This window comes from Hemicordylus capensis, chromosome 3 (assembly GCF_027244095.1).
Source record: "Hemicordylus capensis ecotype Gifberg chromosome 3, rHemCap1.1.pri, whole genome shotgun sequence".
NCBI lineage: Eukaryota > Metazoa > Chordata > Lepidosauria > Squamata > Cordylidae > Hemicordylus > Hemicordylus capensis.
This window is the reverse complement of record NC_069659.1, coordinates 6,554,776-6,573,151: the sequence shown is the minus strand read 5'-3', so window position 1 is coordinate 6,573,151 and position 18,376 is coordinate 6,554,776. Positions and strand designations below refer to the sequence as shown.

Here is an 18,376-nt window from a genome sequence, read left to right as displayed (position 1 = left end):
GCTAAAAGAGTGCATGGTGGGTCCCAGGCACATTTCCCAACATTTCTCAGCTGCCACATCTATTCTGCAAAGTGTGATCAGGAAGCAGTGATTTGCAGGGGTGATGGATGGGGCGGGAAATGGGCTGTGCAGCCTTTTCCTCTCTGCTGTTTTTCATCCACAACACCCATTCCACATGCAAATATGAGTCTGGAATGGAATCCTGCCTGCTGGGAAGCAGCACTGAGTAGACAGAGGGAGGCTGAGAGATTTTATCTCTCCATCCATCTATGTACTACACATATCCTGCTCTTCCTCCCAGGAGCCCAGAGGGATGTATATTGTGTTTATCCTCACAACAACCCTGTGAGGTAGGTTAGGCTGAAAGAGAAGTGACTGGCCCAGAGTCACCCAGCTGGTTTTCATGGCTGAATCTGCCAGAGCTACTGCCAGTGAGTGAGCTTGATGGACCAAGGATCTGACTCAGCATACGGCAGATCTGTATATCTTGAGAGAACGTTCAGCCCAGCCCTTGGATGTCAAGCATACCAGTGTCCAGCTCATTTGGTTGGTTGGTTGGTTGGTTGGTTGGTTGGTTGGTTGGTTGGTTGTACCACCGAGACGGTGTTGACTCTTGGCGACCACAGAGCCTTGTGATTGTCTTGGTAGAACACAGAAGGGGTTTTCCATTGCCTCCTCCTGCGCAGGATGAGATGATGCCTTTCCTTCCTTCCTTCCTTCCTTCCTTCCTTCCTTGCATTTTAAAATTTTATTGGTTTTTGCAATCCAACTACATTCTTTACAATTTACTACAATACTTTACAACCCAACTACATTCATTTATTTGATTAAGTAAATATTGACTTCCCACTTACCTATCTGCGCGGTTCACGTTAACTATACAGATAAACCATTGCTATAATAATTCAAAACATACATACTCCACATTACTACTCAATTTTACCCAACCCAGCCTGCTGTCATTACTATATTTCAAACCCTGCTGAAAGGTCCATATTAGAAAAATAGTTCTTTAAGTGAAGTAAGAATGGCTCCCAATCTTCTTTGAAACATTCCAAGTTTTCATCCCTTATAAGTGCTGTAAGTTTTGCCATCTCAGCATATTCCAAAATTTTTATCAACCAGTCTTCTTTTGAGGGCATTTTATTGTCTCTCCATTTCTGCGCATATACTATTCTAGCCGCCGTAGCTGCATACATTAAAAATGTTAAATTTCTTCTGGAAAACTCTCCTTGAGTTATTCCCATCAGGAAGGATTCTGGCCTCTTAGGAAATGTCATTTAAAATTTTTTCTTCAGCTCATTATATATAATATCCGCCTTCCCATATGACCACCACATATGGAAAAAAGTTCCTTCATATTGTGCACACTTCCAACATTTGTTTGAAACATTTTCATACATCAATGCTAATTTTTTCTGTGTCAAATACCACCTATACGTAAGATGTATAAGATGATGCCTTTCAGCACCTTCCTATATCGCTGCTGCCCGATATAGGAGTCCCCCATATTCTGGGAAACATACCAGCGGGGATTCGAACCAACGGCCTCCTGCCCTCTAGGCAGGTTGCTTCCCTGCTGCCCAACTCATTTACTCAGAACTAAGTCCCAATTTGCCAAGCTTCGCAACTGTGGGAATTCTGTGTGGCACTTTGAAGTTTCGAACTCACAGTGGTTTTGTGGGAGGGTTGGTTTTAAGCATTATCTTTATCTTGCTTCTTCCTAGGTTGTGTTTTTTCTAATTAGAAAGCAAAGAGCTGGCAACAATCACAGGTAAAGATAAGAGGCTGGTGTGGGCAGCCAGAGAGCTACCTGGGCTGTTTTCTAGCTGCAATGTTTAGTCAATTAACTGGTCAGGCGAACTGATTAAAAGTCTAATCCAGAGTGACCAAAAAATGTGCCTCCAGCTGATCAGGTTAATTAATCATGAATAGTAATTAATTTAATAAATAAACTATTTAAAACACAAGAGCTTACAAAGAGCTTGTTGCAGGAGCTCCATCCTAAAGAGGCCTTCCCCCCTTTTCTCTCACATGCAGCAGGGAACACCTCTTCCCTGGTGCCTGCTGTCAGATGGGTGCACATCACCCAAAAGGCAACAGATCTATTCAGACATTACATGGTAGATGTGTCTATTAAAACTCATGCCATTCATCACCCAGGGTTTTTAATATCAGGTGTCAGCCCTATCAATTTGAGCGGAATGGCTTGGGGGACGGACTGCTATGTGTGTGGATTTTCTAGTGCCAGCATTAACCTGTTTCACTCCGACATGGCTCTGATAAAAGGATATCTGAAGGATATTGTAGAACTGGGAAAGGTGCAGAAGAGGGCAACCAAAATGATCAGGGGCCTGGAGCACCTTCCCTATGAGGCTAGGCTACAGCATCTGGGGCTCATTACCTTGGAAAAGAGGCAACTAAGGGGTGACATGATCAAGGTCTATAAAATTATGCATGGAGTGGAGAGGGTAGACACAGAGAGAAATTTTTCTCCCTCTCTCACAACACTAGGAACAGGGATCACCACCCCAAACACTTTTTCATACAGCACATAATGAATCTATAGAATTCCTTGCCATGGGATGTGGTGATGGCCACCAGCTTGGATGGCTTTAAAAGGGGCTTAGACAGAGTCATGGAGGACAGGTCTGTCAATGGCTCCTAGTCTGGTGGCTGTGGGCCACCTGCAGCCTCAGAGGCAAGATGCCTCTCAATACCAGTTGCAGGGGAGCAGCAGCAGGAGAGAGGGCATGCCCTCAACCCCTGCCTGTGGGCTCCCCAGAGGCATCTGGTGGGCCACTGTGTGGAACAGGATGCTGGATTAGATGGGCCTCCTTGGGCCTGATCCAGCTGGGCTGTTCTTATGCTCTTATGATAAAGTTGCGGTCAGCACCTGCAAAGCAGAGATGAAGCCGTGCAAGCAGCTATGAAGCCCAAAGGCAGCGTAGCCTATCACTCACTGCAGAAACAGAATCTCTGAGCTGCTCAGAGCAAGGGCATGCACCTGGAAAGGGGTGTGTATGGGTCTCCTGCACACAGAGTGCTTGGGGGTGAGCAGAGCTGTGCAGGGCCAGTCCTAGTGGTTTTGAGAGTTTGATTTAAGGGCGGGGGGCTCCAGCCCCGGCTTTAACTTGTGTGGCGCGGGCTGCTCAATTGTGAGGCCGCATGACCAGCCCACCTAGATGGCCAGCAAATGACTAACTCTCGCTGGGCTGAGGACACAGTGAGAGAGTTCCTTTGGGGGCAACCCTTCAGAAGTGAAAAGAGGCTGCTGTCAATCTGGAAATCCAGTTTGAGGCCATGTCTTTTTGGAAGGCAATCTATCTTCCGGAGAGGGAATGCAACTTATGAGACGACTAGCTATAGACTAGGGACTGAGGTGCAACGAGCAAAGAAGGCTGTGTACTTTGGGCTGCAGGGTGTGCAGGCCCTTGGAGGAGCAGGGGGCAGCATTGCATCTTACATTCTTATGCTGCTGTGCAATGCTAGAGGGAGAGAAAGAATAATGGGCAGTGCTATATTCTGAGACTGTTTATGCCCCCACCTCCAGAATCGGTGCCCTAGGCGACTGCCCAGGACTGCCTAGTGGACGGGCTGGCCCTAAAACTGTGCCTGTTGGCCACAACCCATGAGACCAGGATGCCCAGTGACTGAACTGTCATCCTTTGTGTGTATATACCCCCAGTTCCTCCACACAGTCAGGAGCACTGATTGGCCAGAAGGCATAAGAACCTAAGAACAGCCCTGCTGGATCATGCCTAATGCCCATCTAGTCCAGCATCCTGTTCCGCACAGTGGCCCACCAGATGCCTCCTGGAAGCCACAGACAGGAGTTGAGGGCTTGCCCTCTCTCCTGCCATTACTCCCCTGCAACTGGTACTCAGAGGCACCCTGCCCTTGAGGCTGGAGGTGGCCCACAGCTCTCCGACTAGTAGCCATTGATAGACCTCTCCTCCATGAAGTCATCCAAACCCCTCTTAAAGCCATCCAGGTTGTTGGCTGTCACCACATCCTGTGGCAGAGAGTTCCACAAGTGGATCACGTGTTGTGTGAAAAAGTACTTCCGTTTGTTGGTCCTAGACCTCCTGGCAATCAATTTCATGTAGTGATCCCTAGTTCTAGTGTTGTGTGAGAGGGAAAAGAATCTATCTCTCTCCACTTTCTCCACACTATGCATGACCTTATAGACCTCTATCATGTCTCCCCACAGTCGTCTTTTTTCTAAACTAAAAAGCCACAGGTGTTGTAGTCTTGTATCATAAGAAAGGTGCTCTAGGCCCCTGATCATCTTGGTTGCCCTCTTCTGTACCTTCTCAGAGTGTGTGTGTAGTGTTTGCCACTTATGCAGAGAAACCAGCCTGTTTGCATTTCATCTTCCCACACATCACGACAGCTGGCTAGTTAATCATTTCTTGGAGTTAATCATTTAAATGAAATGTTCCTCCTGCACCCAGAAAGAGTAATTTAGGAGGAGGCGTGAGGAGCAGTTCAGGAATGTTCTTTGCACAATTCTCTGCAAAGCAGAGAGAAAGATTTCAGTCATTTTTAATATGTGTACTGTCAAGTGCAGGGCACTAAACAGTCACCAAACACTTCCTCACTAGGCAGCTGATGTGAAAAGCGGAAAAAATATATTTGTGTGTCCCCCCCCCCGCCCCTTTGAAGGTGTTTATCCTCATAGAGAATTTCAAATAAGAAAGGATACATTCTGTGGTCAGGACTGTGTGAACTGTGAGAAGTAACATAAGATAAAACATCCAAATCCAGTAACAAAATTACCACGTCCTACATCAAAGAAACCAGACACCCAACCCAGAGAAGGCATCCACATGTGGAATCAGGCTTCTGAACACATATTGGGAGCTGCAGGTCTGAATGGGATGTACATCTGAATCTGCATCAAATACAGAAACTTCTGAATGCAGAAGCTTCTGCATCCAAATGCCAAAGGTTCTGCACATGTGGATCTGCATCCAAACTGCATTCTGCACTGCAGCACTTCCAATGGGACGTGCACTTCAGATGTACACCCAAATGTAGATCTCCACTCACAAGCAAATATTGATGGCAATATATATCCCATTGAAGATGATACACTCCAGACAGGTACATGACAGTACATGTACAGATATATGCTTTCAGATACATATATGGATGCACATCTCACTTATGCTCAAGGTACCTGATACACATGTGGATCTCCTTCTGTGGATCTACAATCACTTATGCAAATAAAGACTCTAAGAGCAGCCTACTGAATCAGCCCAACGTTCCCTCCACACACTAGCCCTTTCCCCTGGAATGGTTATCTGCCATTCATTTGCTTTCTTTGGGGCATCCAGATGCCATTGCCTAATTTTTGCATTCCATTGTTTTCTTTAGTGTCCCGTGTGGGCTGGCAAAGTGTTACTGGGCCCTTTAAGGACTACCGTGCATTTAATCAAAAGCTTCTGGTTTGCAGGTTCAGCTGGTTTTATTGCTTCCCATTTCATGCAATGCATTGTGCCTCCATTGCTCCTTATTCCGCTTCTGATTCCCATGGCAGTAGGCTTTAGTGCCGAATTTCCATTCATCCTTTCCCCCCTTTCCTTTCTTTTATATTGCAATAGCACTATTTCACAATACCACTACATGTACCCAAGCATGGTTAGCTAGCACTGCTCAAAAGTATTGCCACTTGTGACTTCCTTTCTGGTTTTTCTAGGGCCATGGCAAACGTCACCCCGCTGAGCATTTTGTATGCTGCCACCACCAACTCCTCCGGGAATGACTGCAGTGAAGAAGACTACAAGTGCAAGTTCAACGAGGAGTTCAAGTATATCCTGTTGCCTGTCTCCTATGGCCTTGTGTTTGTGGTGGGCCTCTGCCTCAACCTGTTGGCTCTCTACATCTTCATCTTCAGAATCAAGACCTGGAATGCCTCCACCACCTACATGTTCAACTTGGCCGTGTCCGATACCCTCTACGTGGTTTCCCTGCCGCTCCTGGTGTACTACTACGGCACGGGAGATAACTGGCCCTTCGGCGTGGCCTTGTGTAAGATCGTCCGCTTCCTCTTCTACACCAACCTCTACTGCAGCATCCTCTTCCTCCTGTGTATCAGTGCCCATCGATTCATGGGCATCTGCCTCCCACTGAAGTCTCTGGAGTGGGGCCAAGTCCGGTATGCCCGTTGGGTATCGGGTATCGTCTGGGTGATCGTGATCGGCTGCCAGTCCCCGGTGCTCTTTTTCGTCACCACCAGTCCCCGATGCGAGAGCATCACCTGCCATGACACGTCCGCCAAAGATCTTTTCGGACAGTTCATCATCTATAGTTCGGTGATGCTGGTCCTGCTCTTCTGCATTCCCTTCCTCATCATCATCGTCTGCTACTGCATGATGGCCCACAAGCTGCTCCAGCCCACCCGCGGCACCACCCGCATGTCCAGCTCCAAGAAGAAGTCGCTCAAGATGATCATCATCGTCTTGCTGGTCTTCATCGTTTGCTTCTTGCCTTTCCACATCACCCGCACCTTGTATTATGCCTTCCGCAGCTGGGACCTGAGCTGCGGGACCCTCAACGCCATCAATTTGGCCTATAAAGTCACCCGGCCGTTGGCTAGCACCAACAGCTGCTTGGACCCCATTTTGTACTTCTTGGCGGGGCAAAAGTTTGTGAAATTTGCTTGCCCCAAAACGCCAGCAAAGGACGGGAACCAAACTGGTTCAGACAGCACAGCCAACTGCCACAAGCGTGCCAGAGACCATCTAGCCATGAAAGCTAAAGGCATGGTTTCTTAGCACTTTGCCTTCCTGAGCTCACCTGTTTGCACAGTATTACCTACCTGTGGGCTGGATTTTCCATACCGCATGGAGTGGGTTTATGTTTTCAGCTCCTGGGACCCTGGGAGGGCACTTTCAGCCTGAACCAGCAGGAGATGGTACAGCAACAGGGATGTCCATGTGTGTGTACATCCCCTTCCCAAAGCACTTCTAGGTAGCTGGGTGCTAGTGAGCATGTGGTCTAATCCTGGTATCCGTTTAGAGCAAAATAGAAATTCATGTATCCAAGCGGCCTGCAAGGATGATCTCTATCCTACAGCACAGCAGACAGGTAATTAGGAGCTGCCAGGAAGACCGGCTCCCTGTGTAGTAAGAGGCCAGGTGACGCAGTGGAAGGTCTTAGAGCTGGTCTATACAAAGAGTGTGTCCCACGTTAACATTGCTCCTGATCTGTATCACTTCTGTTTGCAGATGGAGGGGAGGGTCTGGGTCACGTGTCTGAATGCTAAAAAATCTCTGCACATAGAAAACTAGAATGGCAGGCAGAAAACCCAGCTCAAAACTTTCTCCACAACATCTAGATTTCTGTGTACAAGAAATCTTCTATTTTTGAGATAATTCAGCCGTGCTGTCACCAACCTGCAACCTGAAGTGGTGCGGTCCAGGGACACTTTTATCACCTCTCCGGCTCTTTGGATAGACTAGGGTTGCCAAGTTCTGATCCGGTCCCTGTAGCTAGCTGTCTGAATTAGATCTGCAGCAGCAATCTACAGCTTAGCTTTATACCATGAAAAGCTTCAGCACCTGATTCTTGCAAGTCTGTCAAAATCAGAGGAGCAGCAGTGGCCAGTTTTTGCCTGGTCAGTTGACAACCCTAGTGTAGTCATCCAGTTGGACTGGGAAGACCTGGATTCAAATCCCTTCCCAGCCCTAAAGTTCACTGCATTTCCATGAGCAAGCTTTCTATTGCATAGGTCCTGCCCCTTTCCAGATGGAGAAGAACTGGCCCTGTTGACCTATGATTTTATAACCGCTAGGCTTGACTACTACAATGCACTTTACATGGGGGAAGCTCTTAAAGATGGCTGAGAAGCTTCCACTGGTGCAAAATATGGTGGTTCATCTTTGAACAGGCCTGGGAGGTCCCATCACAGCCAATAAGGTCGTTCACATCATGACAAAGTAGGGTGGGCTGCGGGGGAGGCAGGATCCTATCTACCTTCCCACCCCCAGACAACTGGAGCTTCTTTGGGGCTCCACCGCTCACGTTCCCACTTGACCGGCACGGTGGTGGTCTCCCAAAGTGGGATCGAGAGGAGGAAGTCCTCCCGCATCCCACAATGCACTGCGTGAGCAGTGAAGAGACAGCCTGTGGCAATGCAGCCGTACTTCTCTCGCTGGCCGTGCTTCACACCGGGCTCTATGGCCGCCACTCCTGGCAGCCATTTCAAGAGCCACGGGGCTCCAGACCACCACAAAGGGAGGTCGGCTGGGCTCTGTTTCCCTCCTACCTCGCTTTGTGCCCGGGTAGCGGAACTGGGCTACCCAGGTCTGGAGCAGCTGGGCCGGGAAGCCTCCTGGTCGCCACCCCGACAACACGAGCTACTTGGATGAACTCTCTCCTCTCCGGGCAGCTCATGTCGTGAGAATGGGCTCCCTGTGTGTCATGCCGCTTCGGTTGTGTGCCCAGCTCACGGTGCGGGTGTGGAGCTACAGAGCCTCCCACTGCCTGCAGCTCGCATACCTGGGAGACCTCCTCTCCCTGTACTGGTCCGCGGACCAGTTGTGGTCAGATGATCAGCACCTCACGCCCTCTTTGCCGGAGTTTAGAACTGTGACCGCAAGACGCAGGCCTTTGCCGTGGCAGCCCACGACTCAGGAACCTGCTCCTAGATGTGAAGAACCTCCTTCAGGCCTGCTTCTGTAGAGCGACCCCCCTCCCAGCCTAGAACACCATAAGGCAGGGGCGGGGGCATAGCTAGGGGAGAGGGGGGCCCTGTTTGCCCCTCTCCCCAGTGGCCTCTTGGAGTGAGGGAGATAATGGAGAACATAGGGAGGGGTGGAGCTGGGGGGGGCCCTCAGGAGCTAGGGGACCTGGGCTCTTTGAATGCATCTGCTCAATTATAGCTACACCCCTGGGTGGGGGGCCTCAACCTGTCCCCCCCCCCCCGATGTTGCTGAACTACAACTTCCATCACCTCCCGCCACCATTTGTCGTGGGAATCCCGGCCATAAGGGCTGTAAAACTTTGTAACAAGGGCATTTTAAACCTTTTGGTCAGTGTTTGGTTGATTTCGTTGTTTGGGGGCTGTTTTTTAGGATGATTCTTTGCTGTTTCATTGTATGATTTTTATCTCATTGTGTTGTTTTTAAATAGTTTACAAAGCTCTGACCATTGGGAAAGCAGCCTAAATAGATATAATAAATATGATATTAATAATAATGCCATTTAGCTGGTGTTATACTAACATAGCAGAGACCTATCAGAAAGATAGGTAGATGATCATTTTGCATAACTGAGTTTTCGGCGGCGGACTACTATAATTAAGGTTGCCATGTTTCTATGCTGGCTCTGCTCCTCTGCCTGTTACAGCTGCCTGCCTGGCAGGAATTTAGCAGGAGAAGCCTTTCCTGGCATGGAGAGGAACTGGTGGGGACAGCTTCACCTGCTAAATTTCTGCAAGTTTTACAACCGCTGAAAAAGTTGAAGAGCTCTGCAAAAAATTAAGTATTCCCTTCCTCTGAGGCAATACTCAGAGGAGAGATGAAGGACCTGCCCCCAATGATGGAGTAATGCTGATCTTGTCTAAACTAAAACAAATAAAACAGAAACACGGCAACATAGTAGGATTGCCAACTGACCAGAAACACATGATCTGTCCTGTTCCTATGCCTTTAACACTAGCCATGATCTGCGGAAATCAGCAGCAGGAGCTTATGGTGGCTTGGAAGAAGCAAGATCGTCAACTAATGGCTGCAGATCCAACTGCTCTGAAAAGAGCAGCAAGTGTGAGACCTTGGGTTGGGGTGGTATAAAAATGCACTAAATAAATAAATAATAAGTGTTGTAATAAGTTGGTAATCCAATCCCATGGACAGGATATCTGTGGAACTCTGCTTCAGATACAATAATGTATACCAAGAAATTGCATAAGATCTTTGTGGCAAAACATTTTATTTTTGTAACTATGTCCATGTCCTATTATTTCTCTTGATAAATGATTTCTTGTGTCTGCTACTCTTCCTACAGCCTTGTTCTCTCTCTTGGGGTGCTTACAGAGAAACGTAATTTGAGTGGTGAAGTCTCTGTGCAAAAACCAAACCAAAACAAACACCACGACATTTTGTTGAGACTTATTCTTCCAGGTCTAGCTCAGGGGGAACCAAATTCACATGCTTGCTGCAGAAACCAGCTGTGCACTTCACTGATTGGCCCAAACCTGGGAGGTCACTAACCCACAACCCACAACCAAATTAGATTTTTCCAGGGTTTTTTAGAAAAAGGAAGGAGATGAATGCACATTATCTTGAATAAATGTGCATTCAAATGTGCACATTTTTTAGAAAGCCAACAGGGTGAGATAGATTTCTGAATCAGCATTTGATCTGCACTTCTACCCCAATCAGACGTAACACGGAACCACGGCTCCAGTAGACCCACGGTTCTACGCTCTACTCCCCCAGCGTTCTGGCAAATCGCATTCAAAACGTAAAACCTGCAGGGGGAGAAGTCTCACGAAAACTTACAACCCCCCAAAACAATACCTTTCTTACACTGGATATATGACATCCTAGCTCTATATCGCAGTGATTAAATTCAAAACAAGGCATTGGAAATGTGAACGGCACCCTGCTGTCCACGTAGGGACTGTGATGTCACAACGCAGGAAGTGTGGAAGCACACTTCCAAGATCCGAGTCTAACATGACCCAGTTGCAAGGTCTAATCTGGAAAGCGCCCAGGTGAGGTAAACACCTGTGGGAGTTAAGCATCAAGGTGAGAAGCTCAAGTCATTAACCACTGCCTTTAAAAGCAGTGGGTGGTAATAACAGGCCTAAAAATAAATTTATTATTGGAGACATATCGTCCTCCGGATCAAAATGCCGAGAGTGATGTTAATTTCAGACACCCCAAATTATTGTGCCTTAGAACAGTTGGTCATGGAACCAGCCAAAGTGGAGGCAACTTGGATTTAATTCTAAGTAGTGTCTGGGACCCAGTGCAAGGGTGTTGTTGGACCAACTGAGAACAGTGACCATGGTGCTCTCAAATTCAACATATATGCAAGTGGGAAATTGTCAAGAAAATCCAAGACACACACACACACACACACACACACTTGACTTCAAAAGAGGAAACTTCTCAAAAATAAAGGGTCAGGTAAACCGAAAGCTAAAAGAGAAAATCAAAATCAGAAAAAATCAAGAAGGTAGGAACTATAATATCAATTTTTTAAAAGGGATCCAGGAAATTCCAAGTCAGCTTAACATCTGTTCTGATTCAGTTAATGGAAAGCACAATTAAAGATAAAATTGTTAAACATATAGAAGAACCGGCCTTGCTGAAGCAGAATCAGGATGGCTTCTGCAAAGGTAAATCCCGATAATCTAGCCGTTTTGAGTTCTCATCAATAGATATGTAGATAAATGTGATTCAGCTGAAGTATATTTGGACCTTCCAAAAGCTTTTGACACATGCACACACGAAAAGCTCATAAGACAACTTAGCAGTTATAGGATAAAAGGCTACTAATCTTGATGGCTACCTCCAGGTTCACCGGCAGGCTGCCTTCAAATCCCAGTTGCAGGGGAGCAGGAACAGCGAGAGAGAGGGCCTGCCCTCACTTCTTGCCTGTGGGCTTCTCAGAGGCATCTGGTGGGCCACTGTGGGAAACAGGATGCTGGACTAGACAGGCCTTGGGCCTGATCCAGCAGGGCTTTTCATATGTTCGTTAGGCTGAAGGAGAGGGGAGCTGGCCGTGTGGTAGCAAGCATGACTTGTCCCCATCACTAAGCAGGGTCTGCCCTGGTTGCATATGAATGGGAGACTTGATTTGTGAGCACTGCAAGATATTCCCCTCAGGGGATGGAGCCGCTCTGGGAAGAGAGCAGAAGGTTCCAAGTCCCCTCCCTGGCAGCATCGCCAAGATAGGGCTGAGAGAGATTCCTGCCTGCAACCTTGGAGAAGCCGCTGCCAGTCTGTGAAGACAATACTGAACTAGATAGACCAATGGTCTGACTCAGTATATGGCAGTTTCCCAAGTTCCCTTTGCAGTATATAAAGATTTGTTGTTGTTGTTCCTCTCCCCAGTCTGCGGTTCGTGGAATCATGGAATCCCTGCCTCCTCGAGAGGCAGATGCAGGAATGTCAGATGCAGGGGGCACAAAGCCTAGGGGGTGGGGAGATTGTCCATGGGTCATCCTCCACCCGCAGTCAAGCTCCCCATGCCCTGATTTGGTGTGTCACCTGCAGTACCTGGGCCGGCCCCTGCCTCTTCTCATGCCTATTGCTATGTGAACTGCTCTGGGAACTTGGCTGGAAAAGCAGGTTGGTGGTCTCCATGTCACCTCGAAGGGATGACATTATCCCTGTATTAAAATAGCTGCACTGGATACCCACAGGTTTCAGGGCAAAATACATAGTGCTGCTGATCTCTTATAAAGCCTTAAACAGTTTAGGCCCAGCCCAGGGGATTTAAGAGAACTCCTGCTCCGTTATGAGACCCCCTTGCCCATGGAGGTCATCGGGGCACTTTCCAGATTAGATCCTGCCACAGGGTCACGGCGTATCTCCAGAGTGTGCTTCCGCACGTCCTGTGTTGTGACGCCACAGTCCCTACGCTGTCAGCAGGGTGCCGTTCACATTTTGGATGCCTCGTTTCACATTTAATCACTGCGATTTAGTACTGTGACGCTGAATGTCTGGCGCAAAAAGGTTGCTGTAGTTCCCCAGTTAGTTTCCGTAAGACTGTTCCCCCTGCTGGTAGCTTTGCTATATACGTTTTGAATGTGCTTTGCCCGAACTGAAGCATTTTGCCGCTGTTGAGCAGGTAACCTGGAAAGTGCCCTGGGGAGGTCCACTTCTGGAAGCACATCTGGTGGCTTCTCGGGCCTTCTCCACTGCTGCCTCAAGGCTTTGGAAGGTGCTCCCTGAAGAAATAAGAGCCCCCACATCTCAGGCAGCTTTTAAAAGGGCTGTCAGGATGCATTTATTCACCCAGGCTTTTAATCAGATTTATAGAATTTATCAGTTTTTAATGTTTTAATGATTTAACTTTATTTTTAATTGGTGTTTTATTGCAACCCACCCAGAGACATGAGTGCTGGGTGGGATACAAATATGCTAAATAGGTAAGTAGGTAAGTAGGTAAGTGAGTATAAGAACTGGGCCACACTAGCAAACAAGGAGCAAAGGCCTCTTTGCATAACAGAAGGGCGTGCGTTCTGCTGCTTGTGTGTGTCATTGATCAGACAGGTTAGCATGCTTCTGAAAATGTGACCAGACTTGAATGTGTGCCTGTTTTCCAGCTCATCATTCCCCTGGCAAAGCAGAGAAGAGGCAAACCTGATTCTCAGTTCCTCATTCCATTGGGCTTAAGCTGGCAAGATGGATTGCCACGCCTACCCTGGGGTGCATATGACCCCAATACAACTTTGCCCACGGAGAAGGGCCGGGCACCACGTCACGCTGCCCGGAGGGACCTTGCTCCCTACTTGCATCCCCATAGCCCACGGAAGCCTCTCTCGGTGTTCTTGAACTTTGCTTGCTTCTAACACAACGCTGCCTCCTCCCATCTGTTACCAGGTGTTCGTTCTGCATCTGAGCTTGCAGAGGATTCTGGCTCAGCTTTCTGTGCCAGCAACACCTGGCTGTTCTTCTGTGTAAGACTCTATGCTCTGGGGCACTAATCCAACAGTGGCATTAGGCGAGGGTCAGGACACAATTCTGCCCCCTCCTGGGACCTGGGCAGGACCTGAAATGCCTCCCCAGTTTCACTGACTCCTCTGCAGGTGGCGAAACTGGGAAGCTGTTTGGATTCTTTTGCAGGTGGCAAAAGGGGGTGAAATGATTGCTTGACTGCCAAGGACAGAAGGAGTGACAACCCCAGAAAAAGACTGTGTGGGCACAGAAGTTGAAAAGTATATTTCTAGGGCATGGTGAGCTTGTGGAAAGTGCACCCAGAGACATCGGCTTGGCTAACTAGCCAAGTCTGTCCCCTAATACACACAAACACACACACACACACACACACACACCTGCCCCAAGCAACCCCTCAAATACACTCCCAGCCCCACACCTGGGTTGGGCCCTCAAGGGGTCAGTCAAGTCACAGGCACTGGCTTATGGGTCCACGCCCATCAGGGGCTCACCTGGTCGACCTCTGGAGTCCCGGCGCCCACCTTGCTGTGGCGGCAGCCTGATTTCATCTCAAGGGGGTTTCTGGGGGCAGAGGAGTCGTGATGTAGCAGCAGCAGCAGCAGCAGCTGGTGCCTTCTTGCGACGGTGGGGGGAGATCCACCATGAAAGAGAAAGCCGTGAGAAATGGTGGAAGAGGCACAGTGGTGAGCAAGTGGGATAAACTGACTGCCCTCAGCAGGGCTCCCCCCCCCAATCAGAGTGGTCACAGTCGCTGGTCGCTCAGAAAGGGGTTCTCAATCTTGGGTCTTCCAATATTGTTGGACTACAACTCCCATCCTCCCTTGTCAGTGCATCTCCAGCCACAATGGCCATCCCAAGATTTTTATTTTAAAACAACAACAACATTTCCATCCCACTCTTCCAAGGAGCCCAGAGCAGTATAAATGGTTATGTTTATCCTCACAACAACCCTGTGAGGTAGGTTGGGCTGAGAGATACATGACTGGCCCAGAGTCACCCAGTGAGCTTCATGGATGAATGTGGATTTGAACTCGGGTCTTTCCAGTCCTAGTCCAACACTCTAACCACTATGCCATGCTGGCTCTGTTGTTGTTGTTGTTCTTGTTGCTGTTGTTGTTGGACAATAACTCCCATCATCCCCAGCAAGTACATCCCCTGTCACAACAGCAATCTCAATACGTTGTTGGACTACATGTCCCATCATCCCCTGTCATGATGGCCTTCAGATGGAAACTATAGTCCAGCAATATCTGGGGACCCAAGCTGAGAGCCCCTCCCCATGGGTGTTCTTGCAGTACAGACTGGCAGGCCCATCCCAAGGATGTTTTACTCAGAAGGAAGTCCTGCTCAGGCTCATGGAACTCCACTTCCTCCTACGTACAGGAAGGGCTGCAGCTTCAGAGTGGCTCAGCCATCCTTTGCTCTCCCCAAGGGACCTGGCAAACTTGTTCTTTGAAGGGGAGCAAAGGATTCTTCACAGGGGAACCAAGTTGCCCAATGGTCTGCTTGGATGGGATCGACAGAATTCACTTGGCCAGCATGGAGGAACATCAGGCTTCGTCTTAAGAACATGAGAACAGCCCTGCTGGATCAGGCCCACTGGTTAGGAACATAGGAAACTGCCATATACTGAGTCAGACCATTGGTCTATCTAGCTCAGTAATGTCTTCACAGACTGGCAGCGGCTTCTCCAAGGTTGCAGGCAGGAGTCTCTCTCAGCCCTATCTTGGAGATGCTGCCAGGGAGGGATCTTGGAACCTTCTGCTCTTCCCAGAGCAGCTTCATCCCCTCAAGGGAATATCTTGCAGTGCTCACACATCAAGTCTCCCATTCAGATGCAACCAGGGTGGACCCTGCTTAGCTATGGGGACAAGTCATGCTTGCTACCACAAGACTAGCTCTCCTCTTCTCTAATGCAAGAACACCCTCTAGTGCAAGCTCTCTACACCCTCTAGTGCAAGCTCTCCTCTAGTGCAAGAACACCCTAGGGGAGGGGCTCTCAGCTTGGGTCCCCAGATATTGCTGGACTATAGTTTCCATCCGAAGGCCATTGTGATGGGGGATGAGTTCTAGGCCTGTGCTTTGGAACCACAGAGGACAAGGCCGTTCCTCATATTGACCCTTCAGATATTTGTAGAGGGCTATTAGTTTTCTCATCTTCTCCAGCGTAAACATACTCAGCTCCCTTGACCGTTCCTCCGGCAATTTAGTGCCCACACCCCCCTCATCCAGTTTATCAACATCCTTCTTAAAATGCAGGGCTCAGGACAGACAACACTGCTCAGCACCTTCACCAAGTGATTTTCCCCAGGATCCTCTTTGGGGGCGGAGCGGGGATCCATAAAAATAAAAGTACAATAAAGCAGATCAAGTGCACGTTGCAGATAGGCAACCCCAGCCTTCTTCTGGACATTTCAGAGTTGTTAAAGCACAGTCTGACCACAAGGTGGTAGCACTGAAAAGGACCAAAACATGCCAGGGAACTGGGAGCAGGCTCCTATTTATAATTAGCTGGGATCCTTTTTCTATAAGCGGAATTCATATAAATCTTCCGTATAAAATAATCTTTTGGATTCTGTAAAAACTATGCTTTTCATGCATCAAAATGTGGGGGCTGCATAGGGTTTCTCAAAGCTGGTTCTTCAGCTAGTTAAATCTAGAATGACATCTGTTAAGGTTGCCAACTGCCCAGGAAAACAGGCTTGGTCTGCTGCTCTCCCATTAACAGCACTTTGGTCTGCAGAAATCACGAGGAAAAGCTTTCCATGACGTACAAATAATCATCGGCCAAAGTCTGCACAGTAAGCTGATGTTAAAGGCACAGTTGCAGCAGCTGAGGAATAGGTTGGCAACCCTCACAACTATTTCCACTGGAAAATCCTTAAGGCAAGGGTTCTCTAACCTGGGTCCCCAGATGTGGCTGGGGATGATGGGAGTCGTAGTCCAACAACATCTGGGGACCCATGTTTGTGAACCCCTGCCAGACTGGGTTCTCAACAACAGCAGCGGCGTTGGGAGGCCAGCGGCATTGGGAGGCCAGTTCAGCCCATACCAGAGGGGCCCCCCAGCCACACCCCCTGCATCTGACGTCAGATGAAGGGGGCGAGGTTTCACTTGCAAATGGGGCTGCGTGCCCCATTGGCGAGCAAATTCTGGCCAGCGCTGTGTTCGCAGTGTGGCCGGTAGTGCCTCTCCCTGCTTTAAAAGGCAAGGAGTCAGTTCCCGGCTGCACTGTGAACGTGGCGCTGGCCAAAATTTGCTCAAAAACAGGGGCATGCGGCCCCATTGGCAAGCGAAACCATCCCCTTTCGTAGCCCGCTGGTGGCATGGTGTGTACGTGCCACACCAAAGCACTCTCTTTCCTCCCCAGCCCCACTGACTGCTTCCAGTGCTTCTTTTAGCTGAGGATTTTATATCCTGCCTCCCCTGACTTCTGCAATCCCCTGCAAATTTTAAGGCTGGCTACAGGCCTGGATGCAAGGGCATGGCTGGGGCACAAGGCGCGGCCCTTGAGCACAGCGGCCCGGGTTCTTTGAACCCGTTTGCACAATGGTGGCTCTGCCCCGGAACAACAGCAATGCAGGCAGGGCATATAAGCAGAGAAGGCTGTGTTTAGCTCAGCAAAAAACTGAGAACCTGGGAGTCTCTCGGCTCTCGGCTGAAAAAGAGAAACACCGCGTTTCTTCGTATGCCACACTGCAGACCTTGGGCACAAGGCCAGCTTTGTGCAATGGCTGTGCCTAAGCTGCTAAAGTCTCCTCCTGTCTCTGTGCATATCCCACCTTATCAGCCCACCATATCCCACCATATCCCACCTTATCAGCCCGCAGTGGTTTAGAGGGCAGGATATGTGCTGACAAGCAGCTCATTTGGGCAGGCAATGATGCCCCAAACAAATACCACGTTAATCACGGCCTGCGTCTGACTCTGTCTGTGACGATGCTGAAAAATCCCAGTTTCAGCACAGAGGAATTTAGCACGAAGTCCCAGCTCTGGTGTGGTCCGTGAATCGTGGACGAACTCCCTTTGAATCACTCATGTTCCTTCGTGTTGGTTTTGGATGGCTTTCACTCATGAGTGCATACCCAGTGAGAAAGGAGCCGTAAACTGGCTTGCAGTCCATCTCTTTGGCTTGGGATCCCACATGCCGTCCCAGATGCTGAAGGAAAGGGGAAGGGGGGGCTCATTTATTTGGGGGAAGGGGTGTAGCCAGGGGCAGCGACGTGGGGGGGAGGAAGCCCAAGGAAATACGTGGTGCTAAACATTTAGATTACTCTTAAAATGAAAAGTTGGGAGGATGCATGTGTGGAAGGTCGATCAGCGTAAGTGCCAGAGCTCTCAGACCGTGGATTCTAAACTGCAGGCAGGATTCTGGCAGCGTCGGTATGCCCTGCACTATCACAGCATGGAAATGGGGTCATAGCTTAGTGCAGGGTTTCTTTACCTTGGGCCCCCCAGATGTTGTTGGACTACAACTCCCAGAATCCCCAGACATGGCCTTTGTGGCTGGGGATTCTGGGAGTTGTAGTCCAACAACATCTGGGGGCCCAAGGTTAAGAAACCCTGGCTTAGTGGAAGAGTATCTGCCTTGCATGCAGAAGGTCCGAGGTTGAATCCCTCTCAGCTCTTCCAGGTAGGCCTGGGAAAGACTCCTGCCTGAAACCCTGGAGAGCTGCTGCCAGTCAGTGTAGACAATACTAAGCTAGATGGACCAAGGGTCTGACTCAGTC

At 48.9% G+C, this 18,376-nt stretch overlaps 1 protein-coding gene across 5 annotated transcripts in view; it reads left to right on the top strand.

Annotated features, from left to right (window-relative positions):
* Positions 1-10,005, top strand: part of P2RY2 (purinergic receptor P2Y2) — a 54,096-nt gene extending 44,091 nt beyond the window's left edge. For 4 of the 5 annotated variants that reach the window (XM_053312896.1, XM_053312895.1, XM_053312894.1 and 1 more), the window contains one exon: positions 5,708-10,005. In XM_053312896.1, coding sequence (XP_053168871.1) covers positions 5,712-6,785 — 1,074 coding nt within the window. In that variant the 5' untranslated portion in view covers positions 5,708-5,711 and the 3' untranslated portion in view covers positions 6,786-10,005. Of the gene's footprint in view, positions 1-1,727; positions 1,775-5,707 lie in introns of all 5 variants that reach the window. The other variant, XM_053312897.1, reaches the window with a different exon arrangement.
* Positions 10,006-18,376: the final 8,371 nt, after the last annotated feature.